General features: G+C 37.2%; 3 protein-coding genes across 5 annotated transcripts in view; all 3 read left to right on the forward strand.

Moving 5' to 3' along the window:
* The window catches only part of LOC124645856 (junctophilin-1), a 28,556-nt gene extending 20,851 nt beyond the window's left edge, over positions 1-7,705 (forward strand). The window contains exons 4-8 of one of the 3 annotated variants that reach the window (XM_047185801.1): positions 181-354; positions 981-1,315; positions 1,416-2,877; positions 5,782-5,988; positions 6,185-7,705. In XM_047185801.1, the coding sequence (XP_047041757.1) occupies positions 181-354; positions 981-1,315; positions 1,416-2,877; positions 5,782-5,988; positions 6,185-6,271 (2,265 nt within the window). In that variant the 3' untranslated portion in view covers positions 6,272-7,705. Of the gene's footprint in view, positions 1-180; positions 355-980; positions 1,316-1,415; positions 2,878-3,926; positions 5,146-5,781; positions 5,989-6,184 lie in introns of those variants that run through there. The other 2 variants (XM_047185800.1, XM_047185802.1) reach the window with 2 other exon arrangements.
* A 1,366-nt stretch (positions 7,706-9,071) lies between these two features.
* On the forward strand, positions 9,072-12,441 carry LOC124646125 (carcinine transporter). Its single transcript, XM_047186204.1, has 7 exons — positions 9,072-9,205; positions 9,415-9,576; positions 9,664-9,922; positions 9,996-10,622; positions 10,709-10,890; positions 11,420-11,598; positions 12,194-12,441. The coding sequence occupies exons 1-7, from the start codon at positions 9,095-9,097 to the stop codon at positions 12,384-12,386; spliced, it is 1,713 nt and encodes a 570-aa protein (XP_047042160.1). The 5' UTR covers positions 9,072-9,094; the 3' UTR covers positions 12,387-12,441.
* Positions 12,442-13,149: 708 nt separating this feature from the next.
* Positions 13,150-15,041, forward strand: LOC124645816 (THAP domain-containing protein 2-like). Its single transcript, XM_047185726.1, has 3 exons — positions 13,150-13,363; positions 13,905-14,079; positions 14,196-15,041. Exons 1-3 carry the CDS (start codon positions 13,293-13,295, stop codon positions 14,421-14,423), a joined length of 474 nt encoding a protein of 157 aa, XP_047041682.1. The 5' UTR covers positions 13,150-13,292; the 3' UTR covers positions 14,424-15,041.

Consider the following 15,041-nt stretch of genomic DNA (forward strand, 5'->3'; position numbering starts at 1 on the left):
AATCTAAAATTTTGATCTATAAACGAATATAGGTGCGTAAAATCTTGGCAATGTCGTGAGAGGAGAGATGTTTTTATTAGTACGTATAAACAAAACCAAAATACAAAGGGAATATTTATAAGAAAGTTAAAAAATGTCCTTTTAAACTCCAGTAACTAAGACGACGTATAATGTTTTCAGAAATGGCGCAAACAGCGCAGCGTCGGCGACCTGGACGGCACCGGCACGGGCTCGGTCCACTCCGGGGGCTCGGGGGGCTCGGGCTCTTCGTGGGTCTCCTCGGTAGACAGCACCCACTCCGCTATGACCCATGCCTCTTTGCACACAAACTCAAACGCAAGTTTCGTTGTCGAGGTGGGACTTTACTTATTTGGTTTAAATCACAAATTTATCACCCACATAATCGTTCGCATGTTGATGCAATGTCATCTTAATGCCCTCCACCCCCGGGCCGATCCCTAGCTAGCATGGCTCCACACAAACAAAACGATGATCTTTACCAACCCATTAATAAATATAGCTCACATTACGAACGTGTAGATCAACTCCTAACTAAAATAAATATGTTGTCATGTTTGTGACACACTGTCTATAACCCTGAAACCTATAATATTTAATAACAAAATGACACACATCCTGAATGGAAATCTTTCACGAGTGTTAACAAAATACCTCGAATATTCACAAACTGTTCGGTCAAACAAAATGTTACATCGTGTGCGACGCCGACAAAAGCCTCTTATTAAAATGTCTGTCTTCAATGTCTATTTAATTTTACCTGTATTTGTGTTTTTATGAGGCGTAAAATATTTTGCATTTTGGTTTTGTTTAACCAATATTATGTAAATAATGGCCTACACTTAACAAAAAATATATTAAAATACTGCGTAGAAAAGAACATGAGGTCCCTCAAAGGGGCATGACTATTTTCTACAAAAATACATATTTAATAATGTGCAAAAAACCTTTTCCTTTGGCAGGATGAACATTTGGATGCGAGTGTCACAGAAACATATATGGGCGAATGGAAAAACGATAAACGCACCGGCTTCGGTATCAGCGAACGCAGTGATGGCCTTCGGTACGAAGGAGAATGGTCAGCGAACAAAAAGTACGGCTATGGCGTTACTACGTTCCGAGACGGCACGAGGGAAGAAGGCAAATATAAAAATAACGTGCTTATAACGAGCCAGAAACGAAAACATTTATTCCTCATGAGATCCGCTAAATTTCGGGAGCGAGTTGATTCAGCAGTAAATGCAGCGCAACGTGCATCTAAAATAGCATTACAAAAGGCTGATATAGCTATCTCCAGGTTAGTACTACCTGTACTTACATCTGACTATCAAATAGTTGTAATTAACGAGGCAGTAGTTGTACATTCGTTAGTTAAACATTGTTCCTTGTTGTTTCAGAACCGCCACGGCCAAAGGAAAGGCAGAACAAGCCGATGAAGCGGCAGACCAAGCAAAAGAAGACTGTGATATAGCGCAAGCTACTGCGAAGCAGTTCGCTCCAGATTTTAAGCACCCAGGCTTTGACAGAATAGGATTAAGAGAAAAATATAGACAAAAGGTTTACGATGCACAAGTTGCAGCAAACGTATCACAAGAATCTGAAAAGATCTTGGATGGAAAGAGCATTCCAAATCATATCCCTCCGATGCATTCACAGATTCCTCAAACAAATAGAGCACCAAATGCAGTATCCTCCAGGAGACCTTCGACACAATACCCCAAATCCGTGGATCCACGGCTCGCAAACAGTTCTAACTACAACACAGATAATAGAACTCTCGGTCCTCCACACGATCCATATTATACTTCAAATCAAGATAACTGGAAATCTGCAAATACTACACCTCAAATTTCACCTGACAGTCAAAAATCTTACTTACCAAATGACCAAACAAATCCATATGGACCTATGTCACAAAGCAGCCAACAACAGCAAGCTCCTCCGTACAGATACAATCAACAAAGTATGGACCAAAGTGCCCAGCAATATGTAACTCAAGATCGACGAATGTCCTCGACTAATAGACTCCAATCAAACCAGAGACCCCAGCAGCAAGATTGGAATCCTCCTCAAGCTCCTCCCCGACGACAGAGTGTGCTTGGTCAGCCTTCTTTTGACGCCCAGGGCAACGCATACGTTGATGGCGGAGCTTCTGCGTATGGACGAAATGAGTTACGAACTGGAACCGTACACTCCGAGGGCCCTCTCGACAGACAAGCAATGCCAAATCAACAAGCATATCGTCCGAACATCGATCCTCAAGGCTATAGACAACCACTTGATCAGCAAGGTTACGGCCAACCTCAAGATCAAATGTATCGGCAGATGCCCACTGACAATCAGGGGTACCGGCAATCAGGCTCTACTGATCAGGGATATAGGCCCAGTGCTCCTACAGAACAAGATATTGTAAACGGGGCTCCTCGGCCCGCTGGACCACGTCCGTCCATTGACTACTTTGATCACTACAAAAGGCCACCAAGTCGAGATTCAAGCGTAGATCGATACGGGCGACGGTCGCGTCAACCGTCTGTGGAAGCGGCTCCAAGTGGAGGCTCACGCGCAGGATCCGTGGCGCCGCAGCCCGCGGTTCCTTCGCGACCAGCGTCCAGAGCGGCAACTCCTGCCGGCAACGGTCATCTAGCTTCTGGCCGCGGCTCTATATCTCGAGCGGGTTCACGAGAACCTCAACCATTTGAGGACTCACTTTTGAGGAAACGGACTCTAGGGCAGGAAATTTCGCCGTCACCTTATCAGCCTAAACGTACTGAAAGTTTGTATGTGGCCCAAGCACCAGAACCACCGCCACCTGCGCCCATGAGAGGCGGGGGAGGCGGCGGAGGCGGAGGAGGTCGTAAGGTAGGTTAATCAAAAATATAGCAACCCAAAAACACTATAGCAATAAAGATTAGTTTACATACTTATTCATGCATGAATATTCTACCTACGCTGGCGCCCAGGATACTAATATTTATCGTCAAATCGTCGTTAATGGGTGTGACTCGTTCGTTCCATTCACAAAAATGCTAACATTGCAGTCTCTTGTATAAGAAATAAATATTCATTATTTTCACAATAGCTTCAAATTAATGGTAGGTAAGTATGTATTGTTTTTGGCTGTTTAGTTGACCATGAGTCTTGAATCGTTGGTAAACCTTCTGAATCAGTCTCACCTAAGGGTTTTTCATAATGTCTAGACGAAAGCAAAAGTAACCCAGAGGGTAAAACTGAACCTTATTATTTATTTATTAACACGCTTCTATTAGCTTCACTCGTATGTATGTAAGAAAATCTTGGAATCTTAATTTGACCCACTTCCCAGTCTTCGATAAGGATTAAATTTTGCCCACACTCTGAGTTCTGATGACAATAGATACATGAGTAGCTAAGAAACTTCATTACAAAAAGCGTGTTTTTTTTAACTATTTGATTTAATTTATTCTTTATTGCATACAAGCATATTTTGACACACTGAAAACAGAATAGATTTTTCAAGTGACACACAAAAACGTTCTTTATAGATAATGGATGTATGGAACCTGTATGGAACCTGTATGGAACCCTTCGTTGCACTGCTCATTTTACACGATATTGCGTTTTTGTTAATAGCTCTTTTGGAAACAAATGTTCAACGTTTCGTGGGGAAAGAACCACTTCAATACTCATAAATAATGCAGCTTTCCATTACTTAAACAATTTCCAAAATCACTTCGGTAGTTCCAAAATATAAAATAGGTAAAGACTGGCATACTTTTCATTGTTTTGGGGTGATTTCGAGGCACGAATAACTCTTATAAATTTTTTTAATACCAGTAAACTGCCCGGACTCACGCACTAAAAGAGTTTTTATTTTATTTTATTTTATTTAATAAAAGGCAAACCGTACCGAGGGACTAACTTAAATAAAATTAATTTTATAGTTTACGTTAGCCGATAGCCAAACCACTTGTGATCCTGAGCTCCTTTTTCCTTTTATATAAACCTTGATAAACATATGAAAAAGTATTATTATTCATTGCAATTTATATTTTTATTCCGACGCATGAAATTACTATTCAAAATGAAAAGTATGTTAATATTTACCATGACAAATTCGATTCGATACCGACCGGATATCGTAGCAACGGGCGCAAACTACTATTGATTTCCATTTTATTTTTTGAGCTCGATCAAAATTTCGACCGACTAAAGATTGCTAGGTGCAGATTTTGTAAGTGGGAACGACCCATCTATCCAATTTATAGACTAGTAACCAGTAACACTACCTATTACTTAATGCCTTTTAAATATTTTGTACGCTGTACCGCATCCCTCTTAATTCCCTCACGTATATTTTTGGAACTTTAAGTGGTACTAATAGTTTATAGATAATACGCACACATTAGTCCAATCGTTCCCCACAGCCCCACTGCAAGGTCACGTAGGTTATTGTACGTTACTCGTGCTCCTAAATAACTAGGCGTTGATATACGACTTAGCTAAATGGGAGATCGAAACATGTTGTATTTCATGTGAATCGTCTGTTTACAGATAAATTACGGCAAACATTGACGGAATTGAAAGTTTATTTAGATTTATTATCTATTTTAGTAGTTTAACAAAACATTGAGGCCAATTTAAAAAATGACTGAAATGAACTTTTAAAATGAGCATAAAATGCGTGTGACAACGATGGATGTGCGAGTGGCATTGCAATAAGTTTAGTAATGACACGGCAGTAGGCGGGCGGGCGGGCGCGGCGGGGCTCAGCTCAGCGCTCAGCCCGTTCTATTTCTAAATTGAGACAGTCACTCGCTGCCGCTTTCCGTGTATCACCTCTTCGCTATATATAACAAAAATACATTAAATCTCAAAAAAATACTTTGCAAGTTATTCACTAGATTGATTTTCTCGCGAATAATTTCAAAGCAAATCAATGCGCAATATCATATCGGTACCACTGGACCTTCATATAAGTATAACATGATAAGAAGTAGTGTGCCGTGATTTGTACAATTACATAAAGTAGTGTTATTATTTAAAATGTGGTACCAAAGCGAAGAAGATGATGAAGAGGACCTTATGTGCTCCCCGGCGATCCTCGCCAGGCGAGCTTCCGAGAGCTGGATTAACGTACCTCCCGTGGAGGTAAATTTTCTCGTATAAAATTTCCACTGACGGACATTTTGGAGAAACTTACAATAACAACTTTCTGTAACAGTTAAAGACATTTAACAAGCTGTAGGATTGTACTTTCATCATCCACAATGACATAATATTATATCAATGTATACATACGCATACCTTTACCTGTACCTTTTGTTAGTCAAAGGTCAAAAGTGTACGATTCTACTTTATAGGTTTTTATTACAATGAAAGAGTTTCTTTTAACAGAGTAGTAACGAAAACGGTTAGATAAATATGTATAGTAATATTTTGTTTCGTCTTTCGTCCCGGAGCTAGCCCCGGCCTCGGCGTAAATCTAAACAAACATTTTACTTTATGCGTGCGGCTGCTGTACATCGTAAACTAAAATATTAGGTGTTTCATTGGCTATAGCTATATCTAGTTCCTACTCTATTTTAATAAGAACGAACATTTAAGTAATTGACTCAACATTCTATTTACTGCAAAATTGCTAATTAAGTTTCAAAAAATATTTTACAGTAAGAGTCAGCTTTGAAGCCTGAAATATTGTTTGAATAGAATAATGATCTGTGCCTGGAGAAAATATCCTTTGATTTTCAATATCGTAATTTTGATATAACCTACATGTGTTGTTAGATGCTGAGCACGCCGCAAACCCTTCAGCGTAAGAAGTCGTTGCCGGACGTGGCGGGGATGCCGCGCATGCCGGACGGCGGCGGCATGTCCCGCGAGGAGGTCTCGGCCCTCGGCTCGGCGCGACGCGAGGAAGTGCGCCGCATGCACGAGGAGACCGAGAAACTGAGGGCCAACCCTCTGCTCTATTTAGTTAGTCCGCAAGTCAAGGTTAGACTCACTCACTTCATAGAAAAAGTTCTGTGCTCCAAAATGTGGACCTTGATTTCATAGCTACGAGTATGCTACGAAAGCCTACGGCGCGGCGGCGTAGGCCGTAGCCGGTCACAAAGCTGTTGTAGAATTTTTTAACATTTTTAAAGTTCTGCGGTGCATATTAAGATTGAATCTGTTGTGGTGTTTGCAGGACTGGTTCTCCCGGCAGCAGCTGGTGATCCTAGTGCTGTTCATCAACATCTCTCTGGGCATCATGTTCTTCAAGCTGCTCACGTAGCATCGGCGTGTGGCGCACGCGCGCCTTTTCTTCCCGATGCCGTTTACGACACTTTTGTAAATATTTGTAATTTTTGAACCAGAAATAGTCCAAATATTATTTGATGTGCTACAAATGTTTAAAAATAACATTAATCTTTGTTCCTTTTTAATACGAGAGTTACATTTACACATCCAATGAAAACGTATTTATTTGTCAATAAGGACTTCAATTTGCTAGTGTACTTTTCTTTGACGTTGTGAAAGTGTGCAAAGAATGACGATACAAGAGTGAAAACATTATCCAAATATTTCGTCGAGCTAATAATTTCGACTTGTTTTGTGCGGGAGTGAATTGAACCGATTTTGTGTCCGGTAATCGGAAACTTCGAATGTAAGGAGCATGTTGTTCTATAAACCTGCATATTGTAGGTTTATTTACGCCTTCTAATATGAAGCTTAACGCCTTTAATGTAATTTCTACAACTGAGGTGTTGTTGAAAGCAGAGAGTTTTCGAAGAATTCATGCAGGTCGCTTACATGCGGAAGGGAAACATATTTACAGAAACAACAATAGACAACGACTCCCTCGAGGAGTGGTTTGTACCACACACACCAGTGCACTCACCATGTTGTGTAACCACTGTCGAGTTGCCTCCGTGCAGTCATATGTAGCATCCTACTTCATCCAAATTGTAGAGATTGACCGAATTAGGTATCAGAAAACTTTTCCGCCATTATAGTGAAGTTGGTTATGGGGACGTTATTTATTACTAAATGTTATTGTTGCTAAGTCAAAGTTTAAATAATCAATAAATTATATTTGTCAATTTTTAATAGTTTGTGCTGGTTATTAAGAGATTGAAATATTACGTACCCCGAGTGATAATAAAGGCACAAAATATGTTAGATATAGGTATCTACTTGTTTCGAAAGTGTATATAAGAAGTAATAATGATATTAATTAAAGTTTTACAAATATTACACCAAGTACGCATACCTACCTGTAAGTAGATACGTTGTTATGCTTGCAATATGTACAAGACATAAAATTAAAATGCATGTGCATTATTTTCCTATTCTATTAAAATTGTAAAAATCTAGCGATGAATACTGAATTTTTATACAAGATTTAATCTTCATTTTATACCTATGAAGTCAATTCTCTCGTAATCGAATTGTTTATATGGTTGATACTATATAAATGGTATGTTAGATACTTTATTAATATTGGCATGGAAAGCGTGCGATTGAGACTGTTGATACGTATTATATACACCTACAACGAAACTTATTGAAAGCGCACATTCGTTGTAAGGTTATATATACAGTTGGTAAGACAATTTTCACAGTTTCATTATTATGTAAAGAATATAAGTTATGTCTCTAAGAATTTTAATTACTTGTATCGATTTTATCTACGTTTCAGAAATAAAATATTTTAACAAAACGAATATGTCATTTATTTTTATCAAGTTCCTTGTTTGTACCCATGACTCTATAGAACAGCTACGTAGAGGCTTAAAACTTGTAATTTATTACGTAAGTATGGTTGCTTAAAAATAATTCGCAAGCTGAACGAGTAGAAGATTTCATCACTTAACGCAGAAAGATGCGTAAATATATAAGATAATTCTTATCGAGATCATATCTTAGGATACCTACAGTCTACACTAGATAATAAATTAATCTACCTGACAAATTGACGTTCCTGAAGAATAAACTATTTTTTATAATGCATTTGAAAATCGACAACAAATCGATCTCGTTTTCGTTCATTAATGAAGAAAAAAACCCTATACCTATAAGATTTATATCAGAAAATATATGCAACGTTCTCGTTTAAAAGGAATGACCTACAGACCTCGATTATTAATAGATAGATATAGTTGTCCATGCAAATAGGTTTAATTCAGCGAGTAAGCCTTTATTAGCTTTGGCTGCTGAACGATCGCAGGTACAATACCTACAATCGCATGCGTAGCTAAGTTCTATTAATTAAATTAATACTTTATGGCTTCCTCCCGTAACAGGAAAGTCTCTCAAACTAAAACGTTGGATGTGAATGGTAGCCCATACACGTGATATTTTTACAATAATATAGTTTATAGTGTGTGCTTGAGTGTGATGACGAAAAATGCAAGTAGCACAACGACCTATGGCACAGAGGAGAAACAACCGGTATTTAATATTTAATTCGTGTCAGTTTGTAAACAATGTGACTCTACATTGCCCGAATTTCATGAAAAATATATTCAAATTATGAAATAATCCAATAAATTATACAGCACCACACTAAAAATGGTGAAATCAGTGTCAAATCCTAAAATGTTTATTTCAATTCTTTAACAGAAAATTACTACAGTTGAAGTCATTAATTATTTTATATCAATTAAACTGTCATTAAAACACCAATGATTTAAAGCAGTCAATTTTCACTGAGTATAACGTAACACGTTACAATTTATTCTGGACAGGATTCTGTACATAGGTAATCCTCTGGATGCGTTCCCAGTTCCCAGGTATGCTTAGAATAACCTTGACCTAAATAAAGCAAGTGATGTCAGCCGAGTGATTAATCTAGTAACACAATTCCATATACTAATCAAACTAAATCTTTAAGAGGATTTTGATGCTAATTTCAGACTTGCACTACTGAAAAAAATCCTAGTTACCTAATATTGAATAATAATTTCTTAAGGCTGACGAAACTAATGAGGCCATCGATTTGGATGACTTGCTGCCAAAAATCGGGGAGTTCGGCCTCTATCAGAAGCTTCTGCTGTGGCTCGTCTGCCTGCCAGCCTGCCTACCTTGCGGCTTCTGCGCCTTCAACCAGTTATTCATGACAGACGTCCCCGACCACTGGTGCAAAGTTTCTGAACTAGAACCTCTCAATTTTACAAGAGAACAACGTAAAATTCTATCAATTCCACGAAAGGTGAACAGATACCAAGTTTTCTTGTCATCCATCATTGAAGCGTACTTTTCACAATAAATCATCATCATCTATACGAAATATTGTAAGCTGTAATTAGGATCTGCTGCTGTCGACTTTAACGATCACCGCCATAATCATCCCTTTATAGCTATCATGGTCATTGAAAATTAAATAAGTAGCTAGGTACCTACCTAATTGTAAAAAATGTCAATAAATCCTTACAGGATAACATAACCTTCGAAAAATGTTCACGATACGCTGTAAACTGGAAGGAAATAATAAAGATGGGTGGAGTTGTACAAGTTAACGAAAGTTGGCCCACTGAAAATTGTGTTGAAGGTTACGAATACGATACATCCGAAGTAATATCGTCCGTTGTAATTGATGTAAGTAATTAAATCCCCCACAGACTATATTGTAAGTATCTAAAATAAAACCTAACTTTGTATAAAACTGCAATAATTTTATTTCAGTTTGATCTAGTGTGCGAGTATGATGTGTACCCAACTCTCGGTTTAGTCGCTCTAAACATCGGTGGACCCGTTGGAGTTTACACATTCGGCCTTTTGAATGATCGAATAGGACGCAAGAAATCTTTCTTCTTATGTCTAAGCACACTCCTCCTTGGAAGCTTAATGACAGCATATGCCCACGAGTTCTGGTTCTGGACATTGGCCCGTGTCATTGTAGGCCTAACTATCCCCGCTGTGTACCAGATTCCTTTTATTATTTGTAAGTATGACAGCGGCAAATATATTTGAATGTAATTAAAATATTTAATTACTGTGAAAGTATTGCATTTCAGCTTTAGAACTAGCCGGCCCAAACTACAGATCTTTTGTCACCGTGATGACATGCATATTTTACACATTGGGCTTGATATTGTTATCAGCCGTCACATACCTACTACGAGACTGGAGAAGCCTCGCCCTAGCAACATCAGTACCGTTCTTTTTCTATTATCTTTATTGGTTCGTACTGCCGGAGTCCCCTCGATGGCTTCTTATGCGTGAAAGACTTGAAGAGGCTAATAATGTTCTAAAAACTATAGCAAAAGTAAATGGAAAAGAACTCCCCGAAGAGTATACGAATAAACTTCAAAAGCAAGTTATAGAACAAAAAGAAAGAGGAGTGACAGAAGCTAAATCTGTGAGTGTGTTTGCTCTATGTCGTACTCCCAACATGAGGCTCAAAACATTTCTGATTACACTAAACTGGTGCGCCTCAGAGATGGTGTATGTCGGTCTGAGCTACTATGGCCCGGCTATCGGTGACAATCAGTACATGAGCTTTTTCCTTTCATCTGCGGTAGAAATACCAAGCTATCTAGTCTGTTGGGTACTGATGGATCGCATCGGACGAAGATGGCCACTTTGTTTATCAATGGTTATAAGTGGAATATTTTGCATTGTCACCGTACTACTCCCAAGTGGTAAGCACTGTCGTAACGTATCAGTTGGTATACGAAAACGTCCTTGTAAATAGTTACCTTTGTATATTACCGAAATAATTTTCCAGATGCTCGAACGGAAACCCTAATCCTCTATTTAATATCCAAGTGTTTTATATCTGCGTCCTTCTTGTTAATATACCCTTATGCCGGAGAATTGTACCCGACGGAATTGAGAGGAGTCGGTATCGGAACATCGGCATACATTGGCGGCTTGGGTTTAATTATAATACCTTTTATAAACTACTTGGTAAGCGTAAACCTAGCTGGGCATTAGAATCGCTAAGCATTTTCTATTTTCACCATCTGGGTGCAGACAATCATACTACAGCATGCTGCGAAATCTCGCATCTCCGTAGTAATTCTGAAACTGACCCTAAACACACCATTGTATCAGCAAAATTAGAGTCGGCTTGTGGGTGGTCTTCTTCTACTTTAAACGCCTATGTAACCAGTAGACTAATTGTAAATACGTATTCGCAATGCTAACCTTAATTATGTGGACCTGGATAGTACATGGACCTGGATAGACACCCATGATTCAGATTTGGTCAGTCCTGATAATTTTTTTCCTCTCTTTACCGTACAGCTAGCTACCTATACTTTTAGGAACCTTCTTAAAAGCTGCGACGCTGCAGACAGGTAAACTGACTAAGAGATTCCGTTTAGATTTAGTTCCCAACGTCAGTGAGAAAACGAAAAATCTTTAAACGTGCTTCTACGCAGATTTAATAAAAAAATTATCACGTTTTATATCAAAATTTTCGTGTACATTACAGGGCTCAAGTAACTTGGTACTGCCTCTGGTAGTGATGGGAGCTGTATCCGTCGTAGGAGGTCTGAGTGCTCTCAGGTTACCTGAGACCTTGCACACGTCACTTCCACAAACTGCTGAAGAAGGTGAAGAGTTTGGCAAGGACTGGTCTTACGCTGACTGCATGAATTGTGGCGATCCAAGGTAAGGATAAAACAATCACAGCCTTACTTATAAACGTGAATTAAATATAAGTAATACTTAAGGCCTGTTTAAGAAAATTCTTACTTATAAACGTTCCTTAAGTATGTCTTAACTAACATTTAATCACTACTTAAGACTTTAAGTAGTGATTAGTTAAAATGTTGCTTAGAAGGTGATTAGAGATTTCATAAGTAAGGGGGTAAATCATTAAACTCAGCCTATTGCAATCCTCTGCTGCTACTAGGTACTGATTAATTCATCCACAAGTCATGATATTTTTGAACAAAACATGTTTTTAGGCCGACGTAAAATATGTATTATCTCAGAAGGGGCACTTGTCCGTGTTATTACCACGCTAGCGAGATAAAACAAATCTCAAGTATTATCATACCTAACCTTGCGGTTTATCAAAATTGGTTCAATTGTGATGCTCGCAAGATCTTTAATATCTTCTTATGAAGATATTTAGAACAAGATGTCATCTACCTACCTATACCCTAGTCACCAAAACTTCAAGTTTTAAGTGTCTGTAACTCTAGATACCCTTAATCTAATCAGTTCTTTTTAATAACTTTATTATTGTTTCATTTGACAGAAAAATATCTGTTGCGGATTCGTATGAAAACTTAGATCAACTCGAATTAACACAAGCACCGTTGGTTGAAGATGATGTTCCAGAAATACCCGACATACGGCGCAGTTCAATGCGAAAACTGGTTCGACAGTCCAGCATCGTCGAAACACAGCGAGATATTGACGGCAATATCAAAATGACTTACTGGTTTTAGAAAACCTAATATTGATATCTGTACTTATAAATCAATAAAATTTAATTTTAAGACACGGTGCAATTTATTTCAAAAGTCTATTCTGTGGAAAGAAATAAGATGCCTACCTTTTTTTGGTTCTTCGTTCGTTTTACGATTTGCGACTCGATTTTGTTGCATGTTACGTTATTTTATTGAAAAGCAAATGATGCTTACAATAAAAAAATAAAAGAAAAACTCAAAAAACTAAAATTAATGATGCTCATTATTTTGATATAGATATTTAGAGCCCAATCGTTCCATTCAAAAGTGTCTATGGTACTTGCTCTGTCTGTGGGTTTTGTGATATCGTAAAGCAGCCAGGTCCATCGAGCTTAGAATTATAGTTCGGCCATTCAGAGAATGCGTTCCTGACACGTCGCGATTGAACTGACGACGTAACTACATTCATTGATTATTGATATAATAATGTTGTTTTAATGCTCCTCAATTGTTAAAACGGTAAACAACCAGCAAAAATATTTTTATCGTAACTGCAACGCCATTGCAAAGTTACGTCGTCAGTTCAATCGCGACGTGTCAGGAACGCATTCTCTGAATGGCCGAACTATATAAGGAGACGCCGTTTTGATATTGACGTATCTATAGTTATATAAATATGAAACAAACTATGCAACATAGTTCTGTCTCACTCTTTCTAAGCAGATAAGTGTATTTGAAAACAGGGACAACAATATTTTTGTGATTGCGTAAAATGGTGACATTTACTTTTGAAATCCTTCTGCGTGCCATATCTGGCCATATATGTCATGGTAGTTGTGCTGTCAAATAGGTGCTCTTCGTGACTTATTTTTGTTATTTTATGTGTGTATTTTACGTGTTTACTATTAAGACTTTACTATTTCAAGACTGAATTTATCAACGAGTATGCCTACGTGTTGTATCGTGAAGTGTCGTGCAAGTAAGCACAAAAATCAAGCAGGATTTTCTTTACACAGGTTAGTAACCAGTTTTTGCTAGATTCTACATAAACTAATTCACATTGGATAAAAAATATGTTACGGAAACATGAATTGATGGTGAAAGTACTTATATTTAAGTTTATTTCTGTATAAAAAGCTATATTTAGAAATAAATGTTGTTTACAATAACATGTCATATGGCATAGTGCTGTACAGTTGTCATAACTGTATCGATATAATATCCACTTTTATAATTCAGCTTTTACTAATTTTAACAACAGAAGTTACTGTTCCTAAGACACTGAGCCCTCAGAGTTGTGTATTATGTTGAATAGAACATCTCTATTTTGTTATTTACTTACTTACTTTTTTATTTATCTTTTCATCGCGGTATTACTCGCGTCCCGACGGATCCAATTCCCGTACGCGAACAGTAATAGCCTATACCGGGTAAAGTGTAGCTTTCAAATCGGTCAACTTGTTTCGGAGCCTATTCAATCCAAACAAATAATCAAAGTACCTATCTATAGATAAGTTCAAGTTTTGATGTTCTTTAATTAAAAAACTTTTTTTGCAGGTTTCCTATACGAAATGATTTAAGGACAAAATGGTTAGAAGCTATTGGTGAGGAAAATATTAATCCCAGACATAAATATTGGTATGTCTGTTCGCTTCACTTTGAAGATAGTTGTTTTAATAGAACACTGGATATCTTAAGATTACGTGACAACTCTGTTCCCACATTATTTTTGGTAAGTCTTAAGATAGTTTTTTTTTTTTTTTTGTTAGACAAATCCTATGTAATTATATTATTAGTACAGTATATCTCTCCGTTCAATCGTTATTAAAGGAATATTCTTTTTTTCAGACACCCAAAGAAGGCACCCAAGAGTCGTTGGTTTTACATGATATTACTAACATCAGAAAGCATAATGATACTGCCACATCAACTGATGTGTTCCCATTATCCTATGAAAATATAAAACCAAAGCATAAGGAGTTTGTTTCAGACGAAAGAAGAAGGAAGAAGCAGACTGTCCGTCATAAAGAGGTATTTACAATGGTCCTTGTAAGGGATAGCAACATTAGTAATTAAATTAGAAATATATAGAACAAATGATTCTTAAATTATACATTAATATTTATAGTAAGTGTATATATTACGTAATAAGTTAGTTGTATGATGTATATATATTTATTATCAAGACATTGTAAAAAGTTATTTGTAAATTAAAACATTTGTAACAATTCTTAAAGTATATATTATCTAGTTTGTATTTTAAATTACCACAAAAAATAAAAGAATACGACTGGACCACATTTAAACGAGCACTTAGAGCCCTCTTGGTCAAAAATTGTTACTACACCATTAATGATTTTTTAAATGACAATAACTTAGAAACACCTTGACATACGCCCTGTTCTCCTAATATTACATACTTACTGTATCCTTACTTGTTATTGTGATGTGAATATTTTTATTTTTCTATCATAACTTTGACATTGTAATTAATTTTGTTTGTTGAAAATGCATTTAATTTGATTTTGTTGAATATTAATACATGAAAATTAATGTATGTGATTAATACTACAATCTTCATACCTGACATTACATTCATACGCCTTCTGAGGCAGATTTTGGTGGTACTAATTTTATTAAAATTGTGAACATATTTAATACCCAACATGTATATGAATAAATAAATTAATTTGA

This window comes from Helicoverpa zea, chromosome 3, assembly GCF_022581195.2.
Source record: "Helicoverpa zea isolate HzStark_Cry1AcR chromosome 3, ilHelZeax1.1, whole genome shotgun sequence".
Classification (NCBI taxonomy): Eukaryota; Metazoa; Arthropoda; class Insecta; order Lepidoptera; family Noctuidae; genus Helicoverpa; species Helicoverpa zea.